At 37.0% G+C, this 18682-nt stretch overlaps 1 protein-coding gene across 3 annotated transcripts in view; it reads right to left on the reverse strand.

The window, feature by feature from the left end:
- SMC5 (structural maintenance of chromosomes 5) overlaps positions 1-18682 on the reverse strand; it is a 39425-nt gene that overhangs the window by 13542 nt on the left and 7201 nt on the right. For all 3 annotated transcript variants that reach the window (XM_038123806.1, XM_038123809.1, XM_038123808.1), the window contains exons 7-15: positions 14807-14968; positions 10310-10381; positions 9273-9528; positions 8003-8157; positions 5345-5458; positions 4253-4347; positions 3919-4051; positions 2909-3082; positions 2609-2778 (exon numbers count right to left, since the gene is read on the reverse strand). In XM_038123806.1, the coding sequence (XP_037979734.1) occupies positions 2609-2778; positions 2909-3082; positions 3919-4051; positions 4253-4347; positions 5345-5458; positions 8003-8157; positions 9273-9528; positions 10310-10381; positions 14807-14968 (1331 nt within the window). The remainder of the gene's footprint in view (positions 1-2608; positions 2779-2908; positions 3083-3918; positions 4052-4252; positions 4348-5344; positions 5459-8002; positions 8158-9272; positions 9529-10309; positions 10382-14806; positions 14969-18682) is intronic.

An 18682-nucleotide genomic window follows, 5' to 3' on the forward strand; every position in this document is an offset into this window, starting at 1 on the left:
AGGTGCTGTTACTGAGATTCCTCCCAAGCTGTTCAGCCCCCAGTCCAGCCCTTTGCACCTCCTGTAGAACAGCATAGTACTGGACATTGTGTTATAGAACAGACATTACGGGATCCAGCAGAAAAGCACAGGACTCTTACTATTACATATTCAAGAGTGCAAATAAATGTGAGGAAAGGGAGAAACTAGCTAACTTGGAGAATAACATGTATAGGAAAACAGGTTCTATATGAATAGAAGGGACACTTAGATGTAGTGGGCTGGCTGCTACCCATGTCCAGCCATGCCCAATTGGCACATTCTTTTTTTACTCAACTCCATTCCTCCCTCTTTTGCTTTCTACTCAGCACTCATGTGTCTGAAAGTCTAAGTGCAAGCAACTGTAGTCCAATCACAAGTCAGAGGGGGAAGCATGCTTGTCTGTGACGGCTGCACGTGGCTGGAGAGACCAGAGCGTGTGTACCACGGGATGACGCAATTGTCCATGCTGCCAGCACCATGGTACAAGTGTACAAGATAGGGCTTGATCCCTAGTAAAGACCAAGGCACACTAGATAGCAAGCGGCCTGGGAGCCAAGACAATGTGTGAGTCACTAAGGGTGGCACCACAGGAAGAAATGGGTACTGGAGGGATCAGCCTGGCTGACACAGACTCCTGCCATGTGTATGTACTTATGGGTTACATGACAGGAGTACTGGCTATGGGGTGCAGACTGGGGGAGTCATGGCTACCTCTGTAAATATATATTACCTCTGTATCTCTGAGTCAAGGACCACAGAATGAGCTACTGGGAAACTAAGGAATCACAGCCGGTTCAGCATGCAGGCACACACGGGTGAGTGAGACAGTCTCTAGAGGCCGACAGAAGCAGGGCTACAGCCTCAGGGGTTTGCATTTCCAGTACAAGCAATTTGGGAGACTGAGGTCTAGGGGTAGTGACTGTGCAGATTCAGAGCGTCTGGAACCAGCTGCCAATGGGATCCACACTGCCCATAGATAATGCACAGACAATGCACCAGGGTAATCCCATGCTGCTCAGACACAAACATGAGGCAACCACCAGTGTTGCATCTGTCCAGTTGCTCTGTACGGCCACTGTGCAATGTGCAACTACATACACATATGCTGTTCAGATGTGTTCTGTGAGTGTCTAGCAGGAAGTCAGGCTTAGCCTCACTACTAGATACATGCACGAGCATTAACCTGCATCAGCTTCATCTTCCTCTCAGTCTTCTGGATCCAGACTAATTTCTCTCATTTTCTGAGTGCAGTGCACTCAAAAATGCATGCACCATTCATGCATTCAAATTTCAAGACCATAGTCTGGATTAATTGAAGACTAAATAGGTAAAAAAATGTGGTTCTATGGTGACTCTTGGTTTGTTTTATCTTGCCCAGAAGTCCAGAAGCCCAGTACCAAGGATTATGTTCTGGATCCTGTCCTGTTTAGAACTCCTGCCAGCGACATGGAAGAACAAAGAGAGGGCCCTGTTAGGTTTTTAGACACTGAACTGGGAGGGAGCAATAGGCCTGCAGTTCACAGAGGTCTACTGAAGCTGGAGAAGCAGTTGACAGAAGATCTGTGAGATCCAGCAAGGACAAATGCAGAGTCTTGTCCTGCAAAGACAGTGGGTCTGTGAGTAATACAGGCTCAGGACAGACTGGCTGCAGCAAAGCTCTGCAAAGAAGAGCCTGAAGCACTGGTGGACAGTGAGCTGCGCATAAGCAAGAATCACGCTGGCAACAAACCAGGCTGTATGAGTAGAAGCACAGGCAAGCTAAGTGATTTTTCCTCTCTGTTTAGCACTGCACACAATTTGGACCACTGTGCCAAACCTCAACAACTTGGCACAAACTTAGAGAATCAAGATGGTCAGGGGCTATAGCACACACTCTACAGCACAGGATAAGGGTGCTCTGTTTGTTCACCTTGAACAAGAGACTAATAACAACAGCCCCGTATCTTTCTACAGCAGAAACCACTGACAGGAAGGAACAAAGTTCTCTTATGAGGTACACAGTAAAAAAACTGATAGACAGTGTTCCTGGGTTAAAACAAGAAAGGTCCAGACAGGATGTTAATGCCATCTACACTGCCCACTGGGAGTGTGTGCCTAAATCAAATACCTGCTGAAACATGCCCTGACTCTGCCTTATGACAAACGGTAACCAAAATACTAATTACAGAGGCCCATAAAAACAAAATGTATGTAATGAATGATACTACTGACAACTGGGGCCTTACTCAATCCCTGACATGCTTACTTAGTGCCATTTATGCATATTATAGCATTATCTAGATATGTGCTACGAAGTCAGAACAATAACCTAATATTGGAGTAAATACACACAGTGAAACTTAACTAGAATCCTATGATTTTACTACAGAAAATCATCTGGAACACTGCTACATGTTGTCTCAGATACTGTAGTAATTTTTACACACCTTCCTTGTCTTGATTATCACCTGCAGCTACTGCTCAACTACTGGTTACTTTTTAAGGGTAAAAGCACACTGCAGTAAGAGAAAACAAAAATATATCTGCTTTTAAAATGATAACATAAATATTATAGATTTTTTCATAGATAACATAGCTTATTTCCTACCTATCATACTTCACACCAATTTTTGATTCCAACTGCCTCCTCCGGTTTCCTCTTTCTAAAAGCTCCTTCTTCTCTTGTCTGAGCTTATTGTCCTTGTGATCCAGAAGTTTCTGTCTCTCAAACAGTGCAGTCAAACGTGTATCCAATGACTTTAACGTATTAATGATGTCCTGAAATAAAAGAACATGCACCACAAGCATTCTTACTGCATACCATACTAAACATATGCAGGCTCTGCTTAATGCATGATAAAACAGCTAAAAGTTCTCAACATACAGAGTTACAGAAATACATTTGTACCTGTCGTTGGTTTTCCAACTGTCCTCTCTCCTCTGTATCCACTGAACTAGTGAGATACTGTGCCTCCTTCAAGCACATGTTACTAGAGATGTTTTGTTTTGTGTAAGAAGATACTTTAATAACATATTTTTCTTCCGCTGTATACATTTGCCTCAGATTGGTTTCCTGTATGACCTAAGAAATACAGAAAAATGTTAATCTGACAAAAGCATTACTTAAGGTAACACTTTTTAGAACAAGGAACAAGTGTGATTGATAAACACAGTAAAAAAACTTCAGCTTATGCAGCTCCTACTTACTAACAACCTTTGCAAAAAGATGCTAAGTTTAATGCAGCATTACACTTGTAATTCAGACTGGTAAGCAAAGAACTGTTGAGATACTGTTGGAGTATATTACCACAACTAACTAAACAAGTCTGATTATCAAGATATTACAGACACCAATAAAAAACTGTTAGCACTGGTACTGCATAGTGAAGAAAGATTGTATTTACAAAGTATCCTGTGTAACAAAGTACTCAAGAATTAATAGATGAAATCACAAAGTGAGCTGTAACATATTAGTCAAGCAAATACATCTGAAGGGAAAAAGGTATAAAAATACCAGAGCTGCTCGTTTTAAAAGATTCATATCAAAAAGGATACTATAAATAACCAAAGATTTACCATAACTCAAGATATATAAAGAGAAAAAATGTTCACTAAACCAGAAACAGCAAAAAGCCTCCATAGGATAAGTTACATTTGACTAAAAATGTTGTTCAGTTTATACATGCATATCAGCTATATTCTGTCAATTACATTTAGTGAATAATCAGGCTGATTGAATTTAAAATGTCTTGCAACATGTTCGCCCATAATGAAGTGTTCCCACTTCTACAAGGCAAACAAAAAGGAAAAATAAAACTGCTAAAGCAATTTTTTGCATTATCCATATTTACTTGCCGAACAACTTCTAAAATAAAACTCCACACCACAGGTGCATTTATGCTTCTTCAGATACTTTACCCTTTCAATCATGTCTCTGGTCTTCTGTGTTCCCACAGGAACATCATGAACATGGTACTGGTAACAAAGGTAACTCATCACAGGAGGAGGAGCATCAAATAACTCTCGTAAATATGAATAAAATCCATATCGGCTGAAGAAGAGATAAAAAAGCAAGCATCACAAATCAAATTCAGCAGGTAAGGAAGCTGAAGTAACTGAAGGGTCAGAAAGAAGTCCCATTAACCCAGAAATGAACTGGTGATAATTTGATTTGCATAAAAAATTCTAATATATAGCAACAAAACAAACCCACTGCATTTATAACTATTTCTGAATACAATCAGATACATACTGTAATTCTTCAATAGGTCTTGAAGGTAAATTTTCAACACATGATTCAGGAGGTGCACATACAGCATTCACTCTTAGTTTCTGACGATCACGCACCTATATTAAGATTATATTAGATTATTTGGCAAGGACCAGAAAAATACACCATGTGCAAATAAAATATTAATTACTGATTCAGAGTCAGAATTATTTTCAAGTGATGACCTCTGAAAGAACTTACAAATTCACTCTGGCTCAGAAATAACCAAGTTCTCTAAAAGGAAACTCTATTAACGTCCCTGAAAACACTATATGCTAGGGAAAATAAAAGCAATCAAAGAAACCCAGAGCCAAGTGCTCAGTCTAAAGAGCTAATCATGTAAGTGAAGATAAGTTGAGCTGGTCAAAGCAGTCTTGAACTGAGTTCCACAACCACACAAGCAAGATAAGCCCCCAGAACTTCAGATATCACCATTACTGTTCAGGTATAAAAAAGTGGTTAGTTTCCACTAAGAAGAAGAGTGTGAAGAGTGGATGAGTCTTCAAAAATTGCAGGACAGTTTGTCACTAAATACACAGTTGTGTTGACTGCGGTTGGGAAACATTGTGACAGTTTAATACCATATCTTCTGGCTTTTTCCTCTTGCATCATCTGCCTGACTTTCAAAAGGAACAATCTTCTCACTGATTCAGGAAGACAGCAGAATTATAAAAAACAAGCTTAATTTGCTGCTTGGACCACTGCGTGTCACAGAAGATGCTTCCTGCCTCTTTATTCAAAGGGCAGTGGAAAATTTTGGTACTAAATTTGTAGATTTCTGCTCTAGCCATTTTCTTGTACATAGTATTTTCTACTTAAGTGACTATTGCCTTAAGGAAGGAAGGAATGAGGAAAACAATTAAAAAAACTACATCTTTTTAATATTCCTACATGCATCCAGTTAGTCTAGCTTTAAGGAAACCTTAATTCTGAACAAAATCTTTGAACACTTCACATTATCTACTTGTTATGATATAAATATCTATTATTATCATGCAGATTTACTCAGTAGACTCCCAAGTTCAGGGTTACTACTTCAGTACTTAATGAAGTTTTAAATTGGTGCCAACTTGCCTCCACCAGAAATGTCTCCATATCTTCTTGACACTCAAAAACGAAAGCCCTCATGTCATTGGAAGAAATGTGATTTTCAACGTATTTTGCATGTCTACTGTCTTTCATATTGATCTAATAAAGAAAGGTAATAAGCAAGTGATTTAATACAACTCAACTTAACACCCCCAAAAAAACACTTTAAATAATCAAGATGATATCCACATGTATATTTAATGAAAACAAGAACTATGTCTTTAAAAATTTATTTCTTTGCCTTTTTTGCAACCAATTCTCTTGGGAGGAAACCTATGGTAAGTCACAGATCACTGTGCTTAATTTTTAGCCATCCATATACTTTTTCAGCACTCCTGGAGTTATCACCATCTCTCACCATATCACCTCTCCTGCTCCATCCTGACGTTACAATTGAAACCACCCTCTATCTTATGTCTAATGGCTCTGCTCCAGCATTAGTAAGGATTTTCAATTAGCAACAGTAAACACCACACTCCTTAAGCTGAAGTGCATTTGAATTCCTAAGAAAAAAGCCCTACATACTTAAAATGGATGAAGCTTTCCAAATGTGAATGAAATGTTAATGTTTGTGTTTTTCATTTAACTTTCACTAGTAATTAAATATTATGTCACTGTCATTATACATGAAACACAAAGGCAAAATTATGCAGAACTACACAATTTAACAATCTCAAATTGGCAAAAGGCTGGGTATAGTTAATAGCAATTTGAAAGCTGGAATTTTTAAGTACACGAGACTGATTTACACGATACCAAAGTGTACTGGTTTTGGCTGAGGTAGAGTTAATTTTCTCCACAGTGGACAGTACGGGGCTGTGTTTTGGGTTTGTGCTGAACAGAGGGTTCATTATACAGAGATAGCTGTTATTTCTGAGCACAGGTTACACAAAGCCAAGGCCTTTTCTACTCTTGGTGCTGCCACTATGGTAGGGTAGGAATGCATGGAGACTGGGAAGAAACAGAGCCAGAACAGGTGACCCGAAATGACCAAAGGCATATTCCAGATCATCATCCTCAGTATATGACGTGGGGGGAAGAAGGAAGGGGGCACACTTGGGGTGATGGCTTCCCACATGTCAGTCTAGGAATGGTATTCTTCAGTTTAGAAGGACCACTAAAACCATGCCACTGCTTGCACCCCATGTCCTCTCCCTGCCTCAAGCTCTAGCAGGATGGAGTGAAAACTGGAGGCAAAAAAGGTAAAAATCATGGGTTGACATATGAATAATTTACTGGAAAGAGCAATGAGGTAAGAAAGCAACCAGTAACTGCAGCAATTTTAATAATAAAAGGTGTAAGACTAACAATTTACAACCCCAACAAATGCTGACTGCCCACTGTGACTTCTCCCAACCTGAAAGAGATGCCATTCTCAAAAGCAAGAGTCCCTTTCCCCCACTCACGTTGCAAAGAGGTGTGATTATATGGAACAAATTAGGGTCTGGCCACACTCTCTCAGCCACTCATCCTCTCAAGCATTACCAAAATTTAACCCTGACCTTGGCCAAAACCAAGACACCAAGTCACTGTTGCGCATGAGGGAGCCCAGCTTTCCTGGAGATGGCTGAACACCTGTCCATCCGTGGAAACGATGACTTAATTCCTTGTTTTGCTTTCCTCATGTTTGGCTTTTGCTTCCCCTATTGGATTGTCTTTATCTCACACCATGAGCTGTCTAAGCTTTTACTCTTCTGATTCTCTACCCAATTCTGCACATGGGGCAGTGAGTGAGCAGCTGCCTGGGAGTTGACTGATGACTGGGGTTATACCCCAACACAGAGAAAACAAATCCACACATCAACTAATGTCAGAGAGGTTAATGAGGCCATAAGTAAAAGTAAAGATATCCCTATTGAAGCATTTATAAAATTATCTTGATGTGGTTTTTCAGGGAGAATTCAAAGTTCTGGTAATAACAAGAAATATTTGGGATTCTATTCTAAACAAAAGCCATTTTGAACAGTCCTAGTACATGTACCAAGTGTAAGAATTTGTATATAAATATTCTAATATACTAATTTAAATTGTAGTAATACATTATTAAGTAAGTTTGCAATTCTGAAAAGAAGTGCAACTGGAGATCTTCATCCTTGTCACATTACATGGAGCATATACTGCAAGAGGTGCACTAAAAAAGTAATACCCTCTTTGAAAATTTAGCCCTGGCCTGCTACTTCTAGATCATACAGCAGCTATCAAACCAAACCAAAACACAAAACAAAACTAGCAACTGATTTCTTTGTCTCTAGATGGCTGGGTACAGTAAACAAAAAAAACACTTGGAGATCACAGAGGGAAGTAACCACAGCTGAGCAGGTTGTGCTGTAAGGAGAGATACTCAACTGGCAACTCCCACTGCTTTTTTAAGCAGCAACTAAGAACTACTTAAGTAGTAAGATTGGATAAAAACTGGTTGCACCACAGAGAAAGCCTGCAACAGGCATTTTCTTATGGAGGAAAGGAGCCATCCCACCTTACTCAATTACTACATTGCCACGGAATTCTAAATATGAATATCCTGCATGTACTTGGCAGTACATTCCAAGATGTGTCTCAAAACTCTCCCAGTCATTCTTGAAGCCTTGCAAGACATACATAATCTAACTGCTAACAGAGTGGTATGCAAGTGAATCTTCTTACTTCAAGCATCATGGGTTCACAAGTTTTTTTTTTAAACTTGTCTTTGTTGTTTCTTAGCCACATAAGAGCAGAGTGCGTGTCTCGGAATCTCATTTTAAGGTTCTCTTCCTTCATATGCATTATATTATTAAGTTGTCCAAGGCGATCAATTATTCCTGTAATTTAAGGCAGTTTCTTAAAAAGAGTCCACAGCAAGTGCATATTATAATCAGCATTTTCTGGTATCTAGTTTCTACACTCCTCCAAAACTAAGGCTGTTAGTAAATGGTAAGAACTAAGTTTCTCTTTCCAGAACTGAGATGCTGCTAATTCTGAAGAAATCTTAAAAACTATAAAAGCCTAAAATCTAAAACAGAATTTAAAACTTATCCAAAGAATAATAAAATATGGTAAGCACAGTAAAAATACAATAATTTTGCCCTGAAAGTATTTTTTTTCCAAGACCTGTTCTACCTTTGTACTCAAAACCAAAAACATCCCCAGAGGAAAGAGACAGTAGGACTAGTAATGTGAAATATCTGTGTTACTTCATGCTGGCAAAAACCACAATGTGTGACAAGAGACTGGGTATGAAAGCATCTGCTATTCAGAAGAGAGAGATCAAAACCTGAGAATTTTTTGCTATTCAAGGTAAAATAGTGTCTCCTTCCCCAGGTCACCTGGACTCCCTAGGTCAGTTTCTTCTTGGATTTTATGATTCTTGGATTGCCAACAGGTATGTGCAAATGAGCAACATTCACGGAGGAATATGTATATAACACTCTCACAACCTGTCAAGTATTTAAACTTAATTTCATTTCTTAGAAATGACTAATTGCAAATCCCAGACTAATGTAAAGAAACTCTGGAATTAAGTTTACCTAAAGTTCATCTAAGGACAACTGCAGCATCAGCAGCTACTATACTATATGTAATATATGAAGTAGCTAGATCGCTTTTCACAACCTGCTAACTACAGACCTTCCTTTTTAACCAAAAAAATCCCCCAAACTGCCAAAGGAGTCTCCTTACCCAGATATCAAAAATACTGATCATTTGAAGGACAGTTTTAAGGTCAATTGTTAATTTCGCATCTTCTTGTTCAATTTTGAAAGTGATTGTTACTTTTAACAAAGCTGTTAACAACAAAGAGGACTGCTATACATGTAAGCCAACTACAGGGCTTGAAGTAAACCTTGAATTATTTCACTACAGCAGGACAAGGAGATTCTGTACAAGCAGATTCATTAAAATAGTAAAATAAATTGACAAAGAAATGTAAGTAACTTACTTTTCTCTTCCTGTTCTTGGTTTTTTTTTTCTGCTCTTAGATCACTGACATCATTATCAATATTTGCCTTCTCTTCTTGTAATTTTTTCAGTTCACTATTAACAGCATCAATTTTTGGCTGAAGATTCTCACAGACTGCCATTGTAGCCAGCTCATTCTGCCACTCTTCTATTATTTTTTGAGTTTGGTGTATTTTCTTCTGCCTGTTTGTTTCTTCATCTTTTTTCATTCTGAATGCTTGATTAATTTCTTCAATCTAAAAATTTTGAGTATTTCCAACAAGAAATGAGTTTGGTATACAGAACCTACAGCAAATACTTAGGATACTTGTGCAACTGCTATTAAATGCTGACATAACCATGCACCCAAACCCCAAGAGTCTGTTACAGTTCCAATAGCACTATGGCAATTGAAGAACATAAGCAAAAATACAATCAAGGCTATAAACCTATTTTTGAAGTTGCTTCATTTTCACAAAAGCAGAACCTTAAAGGTTAAAAAATTGATTAACAGTTTACAGATTAACAGAATACATCTAAAGTTTAGTCTATGATTAAGTAAAATCTATAGCCCAAACACAACTTGGAAGTTTTGACTTTGCATCCTTATACATTTCATTTACTATACATTTCTTGGCCAAGTGCTTAAATGAGACTGTTTCACATCCTTGCAAGGATGTTTCTTTTACAAGATGCAAGATGTATATCCTTAGAAGCAGTAACCCCAGCCTCTCACACTACAGAAGCTGTAGCTTCTCAAGCAAAGCCTATTACAAACAGCATGTGTGCATATGTCTCTGTCTATCCATATATACACACACACTGTCCATTTTAGTAGGCAACATAATTTATACTGTATACACCTCTCTCTTAGTAATTCCTGTTTGACTGATAGAATTCTAAAGATACACTGTGTGCTGGAGGGAGTGAAGAGTGCAAGCACTTCCAGCATCTTCACAGTAATTTCCCACTCTGCTAACAGAAGAGCAGACAAAAAAACCAAATACAAACACCAAGAAAAGTCAGCAAGACTCTTACCTGTTTATCCTTCATCTCCAAAGCATCTTGTTTCTCTTTACATTTCTGGGAAATATTTCTGATTTCAGCAGTCTGCATACAGCAAGATATTTAAAATTACAGTCATAAATTCAGTTCTATTTGTAAAAAGTAGTCAGATTTTAAATAACATCTTGTATATGCATAACTAAGTATTTACTCCCCATTTTACTACTGACAAAGCCATCCTCATCCATTTCTTATTCTTAACTGTATCTGTAGCATGTATAATTTCAGCAATTTGTGAAGACTTGCATAACAGCATTCGTACTGTACTGTTCACAACCATTCAGCTACAGGTTTGCAAATTTTGGCATGACATATACAGGAAGCTCCTGATCTGAAACTAAAATACCTCCACCCTTGATTTCAATACAAATGTTACATTCAGATGCCTACAATTATAGAATGTTCTTGCCTCTTTCTCCAAACCAATTTTGCAAAGAAAGGTGATAAACTAAACAGCGAGCACGGCTTAAGCTCCTAGGCACAGGATGGCCAAACCAGGTTTGTCCAAGTCATCCTACCTCTGAAATGCATTGTGCTAGAGCTAGATCCTACACAACTGAGCTTGACAACTTGTTGGCTCATGTGTAGGCATCCATGTCTCTGCTCCTTCTCTATCCTCAGCTTCTATAAAGTGGAAGAAAAACATAGGCTGGAAGGAATTTCTTGCCATCACCCAGTCCCATCCTTTCTCAGAGCATGTTTTATTAGCTCAAGTTGCTCAGGCACTCACACAGCTGAGTTCTGACACGGGGGAAGTACACTATCCTTTCTCCGAAAACTGAATTCCTCCTTCCCTAAACCCTAGAGGCTGAAGCACTGTGAAGAGAATACTGGAACACTGCAGAAGGATGGAAAGACTGCAAGTAAATTCCAGTGCAGACACGGAAACAAACACAGCACTCTCAGCAGAAGAAACATCTTCCTATGAAAAGTCATACTGAAAACACTAAGATGCATCAAAAAAGGAGAAAATAAAACTATGCAGAATTTTTTCCCTACCCCAACCTCAAAAAATTTAAAGAGTCATGCAGACAGTTTGCATAAAGCCAGCACAGAAGAAATACATCTGGGTCTTGCAGTTGACTGCTAGGAAGTACTGATTCTGTGATGCTCTTTTCAAAGAGCTCAGGGAGGCAGCCTGAAGAGGAAGCTCTCTCCAGGAAACTGATGCACAATATTCACAAAACAGTTCTGAAGGCTCTCGAAATTAGGGCACTACTAAGGAACCAGAATTCTGTTTTTCATTTATCATCGTATTTTCAGTTATATGTTTCTAGACAGACCTACCTACAGAATAGACAAATAGCTAGAACAGTCTTTATGATTTTCATTGTACAACCAAAAAGACAGCTTTACACCATTAAATATTGCTAAAAAAACTGCATTACCTAATTAACTCTGTTCAAATGCCTTTAAAGAACCCGAAGAAACTGTTCTGAAAATACACCATTTCAAACTTTTCCTATAAAATGGGTCCATTTCTTTTTTTCCACATTCTACATAATACCACTCAAAACACCAAGTGTTACTAAAAATTTTTATTCCAATCCAGAAATTGAGAGGGTTTTAACACAAAGAGACAGGAGAAAAAGTCATGCAATGTCTGGATATATTCATTAATATAATTTCCAGATTTACTCCACCTTTCCTTGCTGTTCAGCTCCTTCCAGATAAAACTACAACTCCATACTAGGCTTTTTGCCAACAAACTTCAAGAAAGACAAAATGAAGATGTGGTTATTTCTGCTTTCATATATATATATATCCTCATGTCAAGAGAAAGATCTCAAGAAGCAGTCAGAATTAAAGTAATTTGATAATGGTTATAAGCCTGGAGCAAAGGATCTGAAGAGAATTATATTCCCTACAGGTCTGTGCATCCAGAATAGAGCAGACTTAAATATTAAACTGCTTTCCCTTAATGCCAAATTGAAACTAATCAACTCTTTCTGGCTTACAGAATATTTACCTGTGAAATTCTTGCTAAATGCTTGCGTTTGTACAAAGACAGAATTTTAAGTTACAAAAAATTCAAGCAGTCTATGAAAAAGTGAGGAACTAATCATGACATAGCAGCTTAAGTCATTTTAAGCTACTTAAGTCTTGCACTTTAATATTACATCAAAACTATCTCCTGACAGTGCAATCAGCACTCATTCTCCTTTCCAAGGATATTTCAACAGCCCAACTCTGAAAGTATGTGTGAGGGAAATCCATTTCAGCAGCTGAAAAAAAGGTACCGTCACGGAAGTTCAGAAAGTAGCAATGCATCTCTCAGATCTTAACTTGCCTGGTATCTTGCAAATAGCTAATGCCATAACCACACATATAATACATTCTCTTAAGTCTTTTTCCGCAATTCTGGACCCTGAGCTCAAGACAAAATAATAATCATTCAATTTAGACTTGAACATATCATTTAACATCAGAAAAAACAGGTTTGGAAGTGTCTTAGTTTAATACTATACACAGAATAGTATTAGTTATGAATAAGTAGTAGTTATAAATATGAATAATATTAGTTATGAATTAGTTACAAAAACTGTAACTCATCACTGGAAAGCCACATTAGAGTATTTCAGTAAGTCTTCTATAAATTACTTATTTCCAATTTATCCTCTTTCCTTCTTTCTGTATTTCTGGCTACTGGAATACTGTAGAACAAATGTACCTAATCCAATTTCCAGACATACATTATTTATTTATTCATTATTAATTTATTATATAAATTAATAATTAATTAGCACAAAGTTAACCTTTTGAATATATGGTATACAAAAGCTTTACTCAACAAGTTTAGATTGAAAAGAAAAATATGCTGATTCAAGAGTACAAATGAATCATCTCAAACATTCTCTCAGGTTTTCTTCCACTGTTTTGTAGGAAGTGCCTATGCTGAGCAAGCTCCCTGCAAGTTAAAACTAAAATGATTACTGTTTGTCCTAGGTTTCTCATAGAAAACAAAAAGTACAACCTTTAACAAAAAAGATTACTTTTATATGAATACAGCCCAATACTTCCAAGAACAGTGGTACCAATGATCAAGTAGAACTGCTCCCAGTTTCAAAAAAACACAGTAGCTTGATACATACGAGTAAAATCTAACACGATAAGACCAAGCAGTGAGAACAAAGTTTAGCAAGTCACAAGAATGAAGGCATTGTTGCTTTATGAAAATCAACTTCAATTTTCCAGATGTTAACTTTTCTCTAAGAAAGTACACTTATCTTTAAAGAACAAAAACTTCAAAACAAAAAGCCCAACCAGACCAAAAAAAGGCAACAGCAGTAAGACTGCAACATTTTGGAACATTTAGGTATTTTGCCTCACAGTAAAACAAACTCTTGCAATACTGCAGCACACAAAACCTAAATACTTTTACCTAAGAATTTTCTTATAATTATGAGGTACTTGAATACTTCCTAATGTTGGTGTAGTGTTTATCACAACAAAAACGTTTGTTTGGGGCAAGGGTGTGTTTTGGTGCCTTTTTTTTTTTTTTTTTTTTTTTTTTTTTTGAGGAAGCACATGACTAGCTTATTAACTCACAGTATATTAAATGCCACTGAAGTTTCAGACTCTCATTCTACAAAATGCTTCAAGGCAGTAGTCTTCTACAGGTGTCACATGTTTCCACCTCAACTCCTCTGAGCAGGTCACTTACCTTCAAACAGAACTCACTGCAGCAAACAAACATTCTCATGTGATCATTTAACTCTGGTAACCCACTACAAATTTGTGCAGCTTATACACACAATGACTTCTGCAGTCTGAATAGTAAATACTAGTCAAAATCCTCCAGGAAATTACAGTACTCTTATTTTTCATATGGAAATTGTATTTTTCCATAAACCCAGGAAAAGCAGCTGTTAAAAAAACTTACATAAACTGTAACATATAAGTAGCTACGTTTACCATTAAATTCCCTAATGCATAAAAATATTCACAACTGATGCGAGATTACTGTCTAATTAAAAAATCAAGTCCTACTTATGCAATTATGATCAATATTAGAGGAATGCTTTTAGGCCAGTAAAGATGTAATTTACCTTAAATAAACCACATTTTGAGAAAATAAGAGGAGTGAACATCCAACAAACCCAAACCACAGAACAGATGAAAACAGGCATCTAATTTAATGAAAGTACTTAACTTAGGGAAACTATTAACATTATATTCCACAATATATGTACATTATTTAACGTACAATGAAGAGAAATTTTAAAATTTGTTTTTACAAAGCCAAGAGCAGACTGAAGAGCTGCTACTAAAGGTTTACTAAGGAACATATTCCTTGAACAGACACAGAGAAGGCACTGAGAACCAAAGGCACAGGTGCTTCAGGTAAATTTCTGCTGAAATATCATTATGACACACTACGAAGAAAGAGGTTATTACTTTAGATTTTACAAAGCTGAACACAGAGTGCCTGAAATATTGCCTATGTTAAACAAGAACTTCAATACCTACATTATCTCTGGTTTTCATATCCAGATTGTTTAAATTTTCTTCAGCTTCCTGGATTTTCCTTGTCCATGGGGCCTGCATTTCTCTCAGACACTTCAGTTCTTTCTTAACTTGGTTTCGGCACTGTTTCACTTCTTCATGCTGTTCACGAACATTTTCATATTCCTTGGAGTGAAAGTAAAACAATATAAAACTGCTGTATTCTATTGCAGTGTTTTATACTGTCCAAAGATTTTATTTAACTGCTCATGAGTTTCAGAAAAATATCTCTTCCAGAAACTAGTATTAGAGCAACTATGTAATTAATACTGTTACAAGTTCCAATGACAAAGAGTTGTAGGGATCGTTCAGTCCTCAGTAACAAGGACACATTATTAACACTTCTTAAATAATATGCAATTCAAGAAGCGGAAGAAACAACCCATTTGTCTGCAATTACCTTGTTTCCAAGTTCATCTGGGATCATGGAAAAAACTCCTTAGCCCTCCTCTGTTCATAGTTTGAGACTATTTACACAGAAATCTAAAAGCTAAGGAGCAAATAACCAGAAACAACTTCGGGAGAAAGAAAAGGAAAGGAGTTGGACAGATCGTCAGAGCAAGTAACAGACACAACCACTGCTGAAGTAAACCAAGGGGACAGAGTGGAACATACTTTTGGGAAACAAAAACTCCACCACACACCACAAACACCAAAGCCATTGCTATCTAGAAGTTTAACTCAAGATACATTCATGAGAGAAAAGAGATGGTAAGCAGTAGGGTGACCAAGAACCTCCACTTCAGGAAGATGGGAATTTTGTAGAGAAATTAGCTTAAGCTAAAGGAGTCATTATTAGTGATTTTTCTGTGTGTGTTATACTCTCCGGGGAGAAAAAACATTAAAAAAGGAAGGATCAAAAAGAAGGGGAAACTCTCCCCAGCCCCCCCAAACTAAGAAACATAAGAGAATGATACATTCTATGACTATGAAGGGTTCATGAGAAAAAAATAAGATGCTCAGAGGTCCAGAGAGAGTAGATTCATGTATGCAGGGGGACAGAGGAAGAGAAGGCTGTTTGACTTTGCCCCTAATTCAAAACATATGCCTAGTTTATTCCAAGCCCTGGAGGTTATTATTACAACAATAGTAACAGTAATAGTAACAATAATAATAATGTTACATAAAGACCACCTGGAAGCTGCTTTTAACAGGTGAATTTCCTTTATCTGCTACCACTTTTTCATAGTTACTTAACTAACCCAATGAATCACAGATAAATCAACCTAGGCTACAAAATCCAAGCTCTTTCTTCACAGTATCTTTTTCATGAAGTCAAAAAGTATCTCATGAAAGCTGCTGTAATTCTGTGAAGTACAGTCAGTAGCCACTGTTACAAAGTTATAGAGATAAAAGGATTATATTTTCACTAATCTGAAAGATTAAGCTTAAAATTTATCTCTGCACTAAATAAGGCACTTTATTTCAAGATTAAAGCAAATGCACACATGTACAATCACACTTCAGATTCCACAAATAAAGTACAAGCAAGTTCCACAGAACTGTCATGACATGATTTTTTACATAGCAAATCCTTTTAATACTTTAAGAAAATCTGACTTCACCAAAATACAGAGATGTTGCGTATCTGTACTCAAGTAACTTTGATGCTTGTAATTATGCACTCCACTAAAGACTTGTAGAACTTCCAAAACATTTCAGTTTTCTCAAGAGGTATTTGCATCTTAAAACAATGGTTTTTTAGATTGTAAATGTGAGGGGAGGAAAAGAAGAATGGATATAGCTTGACCAAAACACATTTTCAAAACCACATGACATGATTCCAGGAACTATGGAATTCCACGGAACTTAAAGTATATGTTCAAAAACGTATTAGACATGGATATATGTGAAAATAGTGCACAATTCTCCACATTTAGAAGCAGTTGTCATTGTCTCGGAAAAAAAAATGGCTTGACAAAAAAACGTTCCTCAGGTGAAAAGCAGTATAGTCTTCAGAATTAAAATGCACTTCAACAGTGATCAGAACATGAACAAGCTCATCACTAGACTTCCTCTTTTCTTCTATGATTAAAAAACAGTCTAATGTCATATTTGAGTTATCATATTTCCAGGCTGTTTCTCTATTTCACAACATAACATCATGCAGTGTTTATACATTTGCCTTCCAGCTGACTTGAAAGCTCAGGTGTAGCTACTCTGCTTGGTTACAAAGGTAAATTCAACAGATAGGAGTGTTTAGTCTTCAAGTTTAAATCTGCATTTTGAGGAGGATGGAGCAAAAGAAACATCCACAGAAGGAAGAATAAACTCCCATACTATTCTCAACTTCAGTAAACCCCATTTTAAAACACAAAACCACCAATTTATTCTTAGGACTAAACAGTGCTAGGTCAAAACAACAACAACAAAAAAAAAAACATGCTCTTTTAGAACAATGAAATTCTTCTTTGAGAAAGAGCTTGGTATGTTGCAATGTAAGAGGATACCAAAAATTCTGTCATAGTTTAACAAATCACAAAACAGCAACAGAATGTGAAATTTTATTACAGCCCATAATTCAGATATTCTCTACCTAGTAAAACAATTACGTTGATGCCCTTCAATGAAAGATCTCGTGTTAAAATTTATCAGAATTTCCCTATAGTCACTGCTCTCGACATTGCTAAAGTGCATATTTACCTCCAGTTCTCATCTCTTTTCCCTGAATCTAATATACACTACTGATTCTGTACTGTCAATAAGAACTTCACCAAGGTGTCAAAGCACACTGTTGTTTCCATGGATTCAGTGGCCAAAAAGTTAACTGAGTGCAACCACTAAAAGCCTTTAACATACTAAGCAATATTAACTGTCTAGAAGACAGCAGTTGAAGTAAGGTGTGACAGTCTGACTAAACTTGCTTAAGTATCACATAACTAACAGCAATGTTCTCTAATTTATAGAAGGCAACTTAATTGACAGCAGATAAAATCATTAGTTTAGTCTTCCTCAACCAGTGTCCAGCAACCCTTTAGAGCTCTGTATAAGCAAGTATCTTACAGCAGAGATCAATCAGCATCAGTTTACATTTACTATGCAACACTAGGCTAACACACAGGTAGTAAGAAAAAATCCCACCGTTCAGCAAGTACTGACATCACAGAAGGCATACCCTACTTCCTTAACACCTACCACACCATCCATCTATTTCAATTGTTACTCCTAAATCCCCCTGCTGTTAGCAAGATGATTTGAAGGCAGTGATGGGTTCGCAGTTGCTCAAGATGCAAAGGCCATAATGCTCTATGCATAGCCATGTGAGGCTTCGTTATATGCAAAATTGCAAAAGTAAGTTTTCTGCATTCTTCACGATTAGTAAATTAAGTTCTCTGGAAGTTCTATATCTGTATTTCATTAACTTTATACTTATATATGATTAACTCTAACCTTGCAAACAAGGCAAACAACATATTGTTTCAGTAAAATGAAATCTCCATCAGTTTGAACTGTTTAGAATAATTTAATCTGAGTGATCACTCAACACTAAACTAAGGCAGCATTAAAGTGCTCCTCAGAAAGACTTACTTTCATTTGTGTAATTGACCTGCTCTTTTCTCTAGGTTCCTTCAAATGTGTTTTAATATTTTTCTGTCTAAATGCTAATATTTTTGAGATTGGCAATTTAAATTCAGTGACATGTCTGTCATGCACACTGAACTTCAACTAATAAATTAAGAACCTCTAAAATTTTAACAAAAAACATAAAAAAGTTACAGCTGAAGAAGCAAGCAGAGCTGTCTAGAGCTTAAACCAGCTGCCTCCGCACAGAATAAAAGAAGTACTGCTCTTGGCCTGTACTACTGGCTTTCCTAACTGTGCAAGAACTGCCCGAACTAC

The sequence above is a fragment of the Motacilla alba genome, chromosome Z (assembly GCF_015832195.1).
Source record: "Motacilla alba alba isolate MOTALB_02 chromosome Z, Motacilla_alba_V1.0_pri, whole genome shotgun sequence".
NCBI classification, from domain to species: Eukaryota; Metazoa; Chordata; class Aves; order Passeriformes; family Motacillidae; genus Motacilla; species Motacilla alba.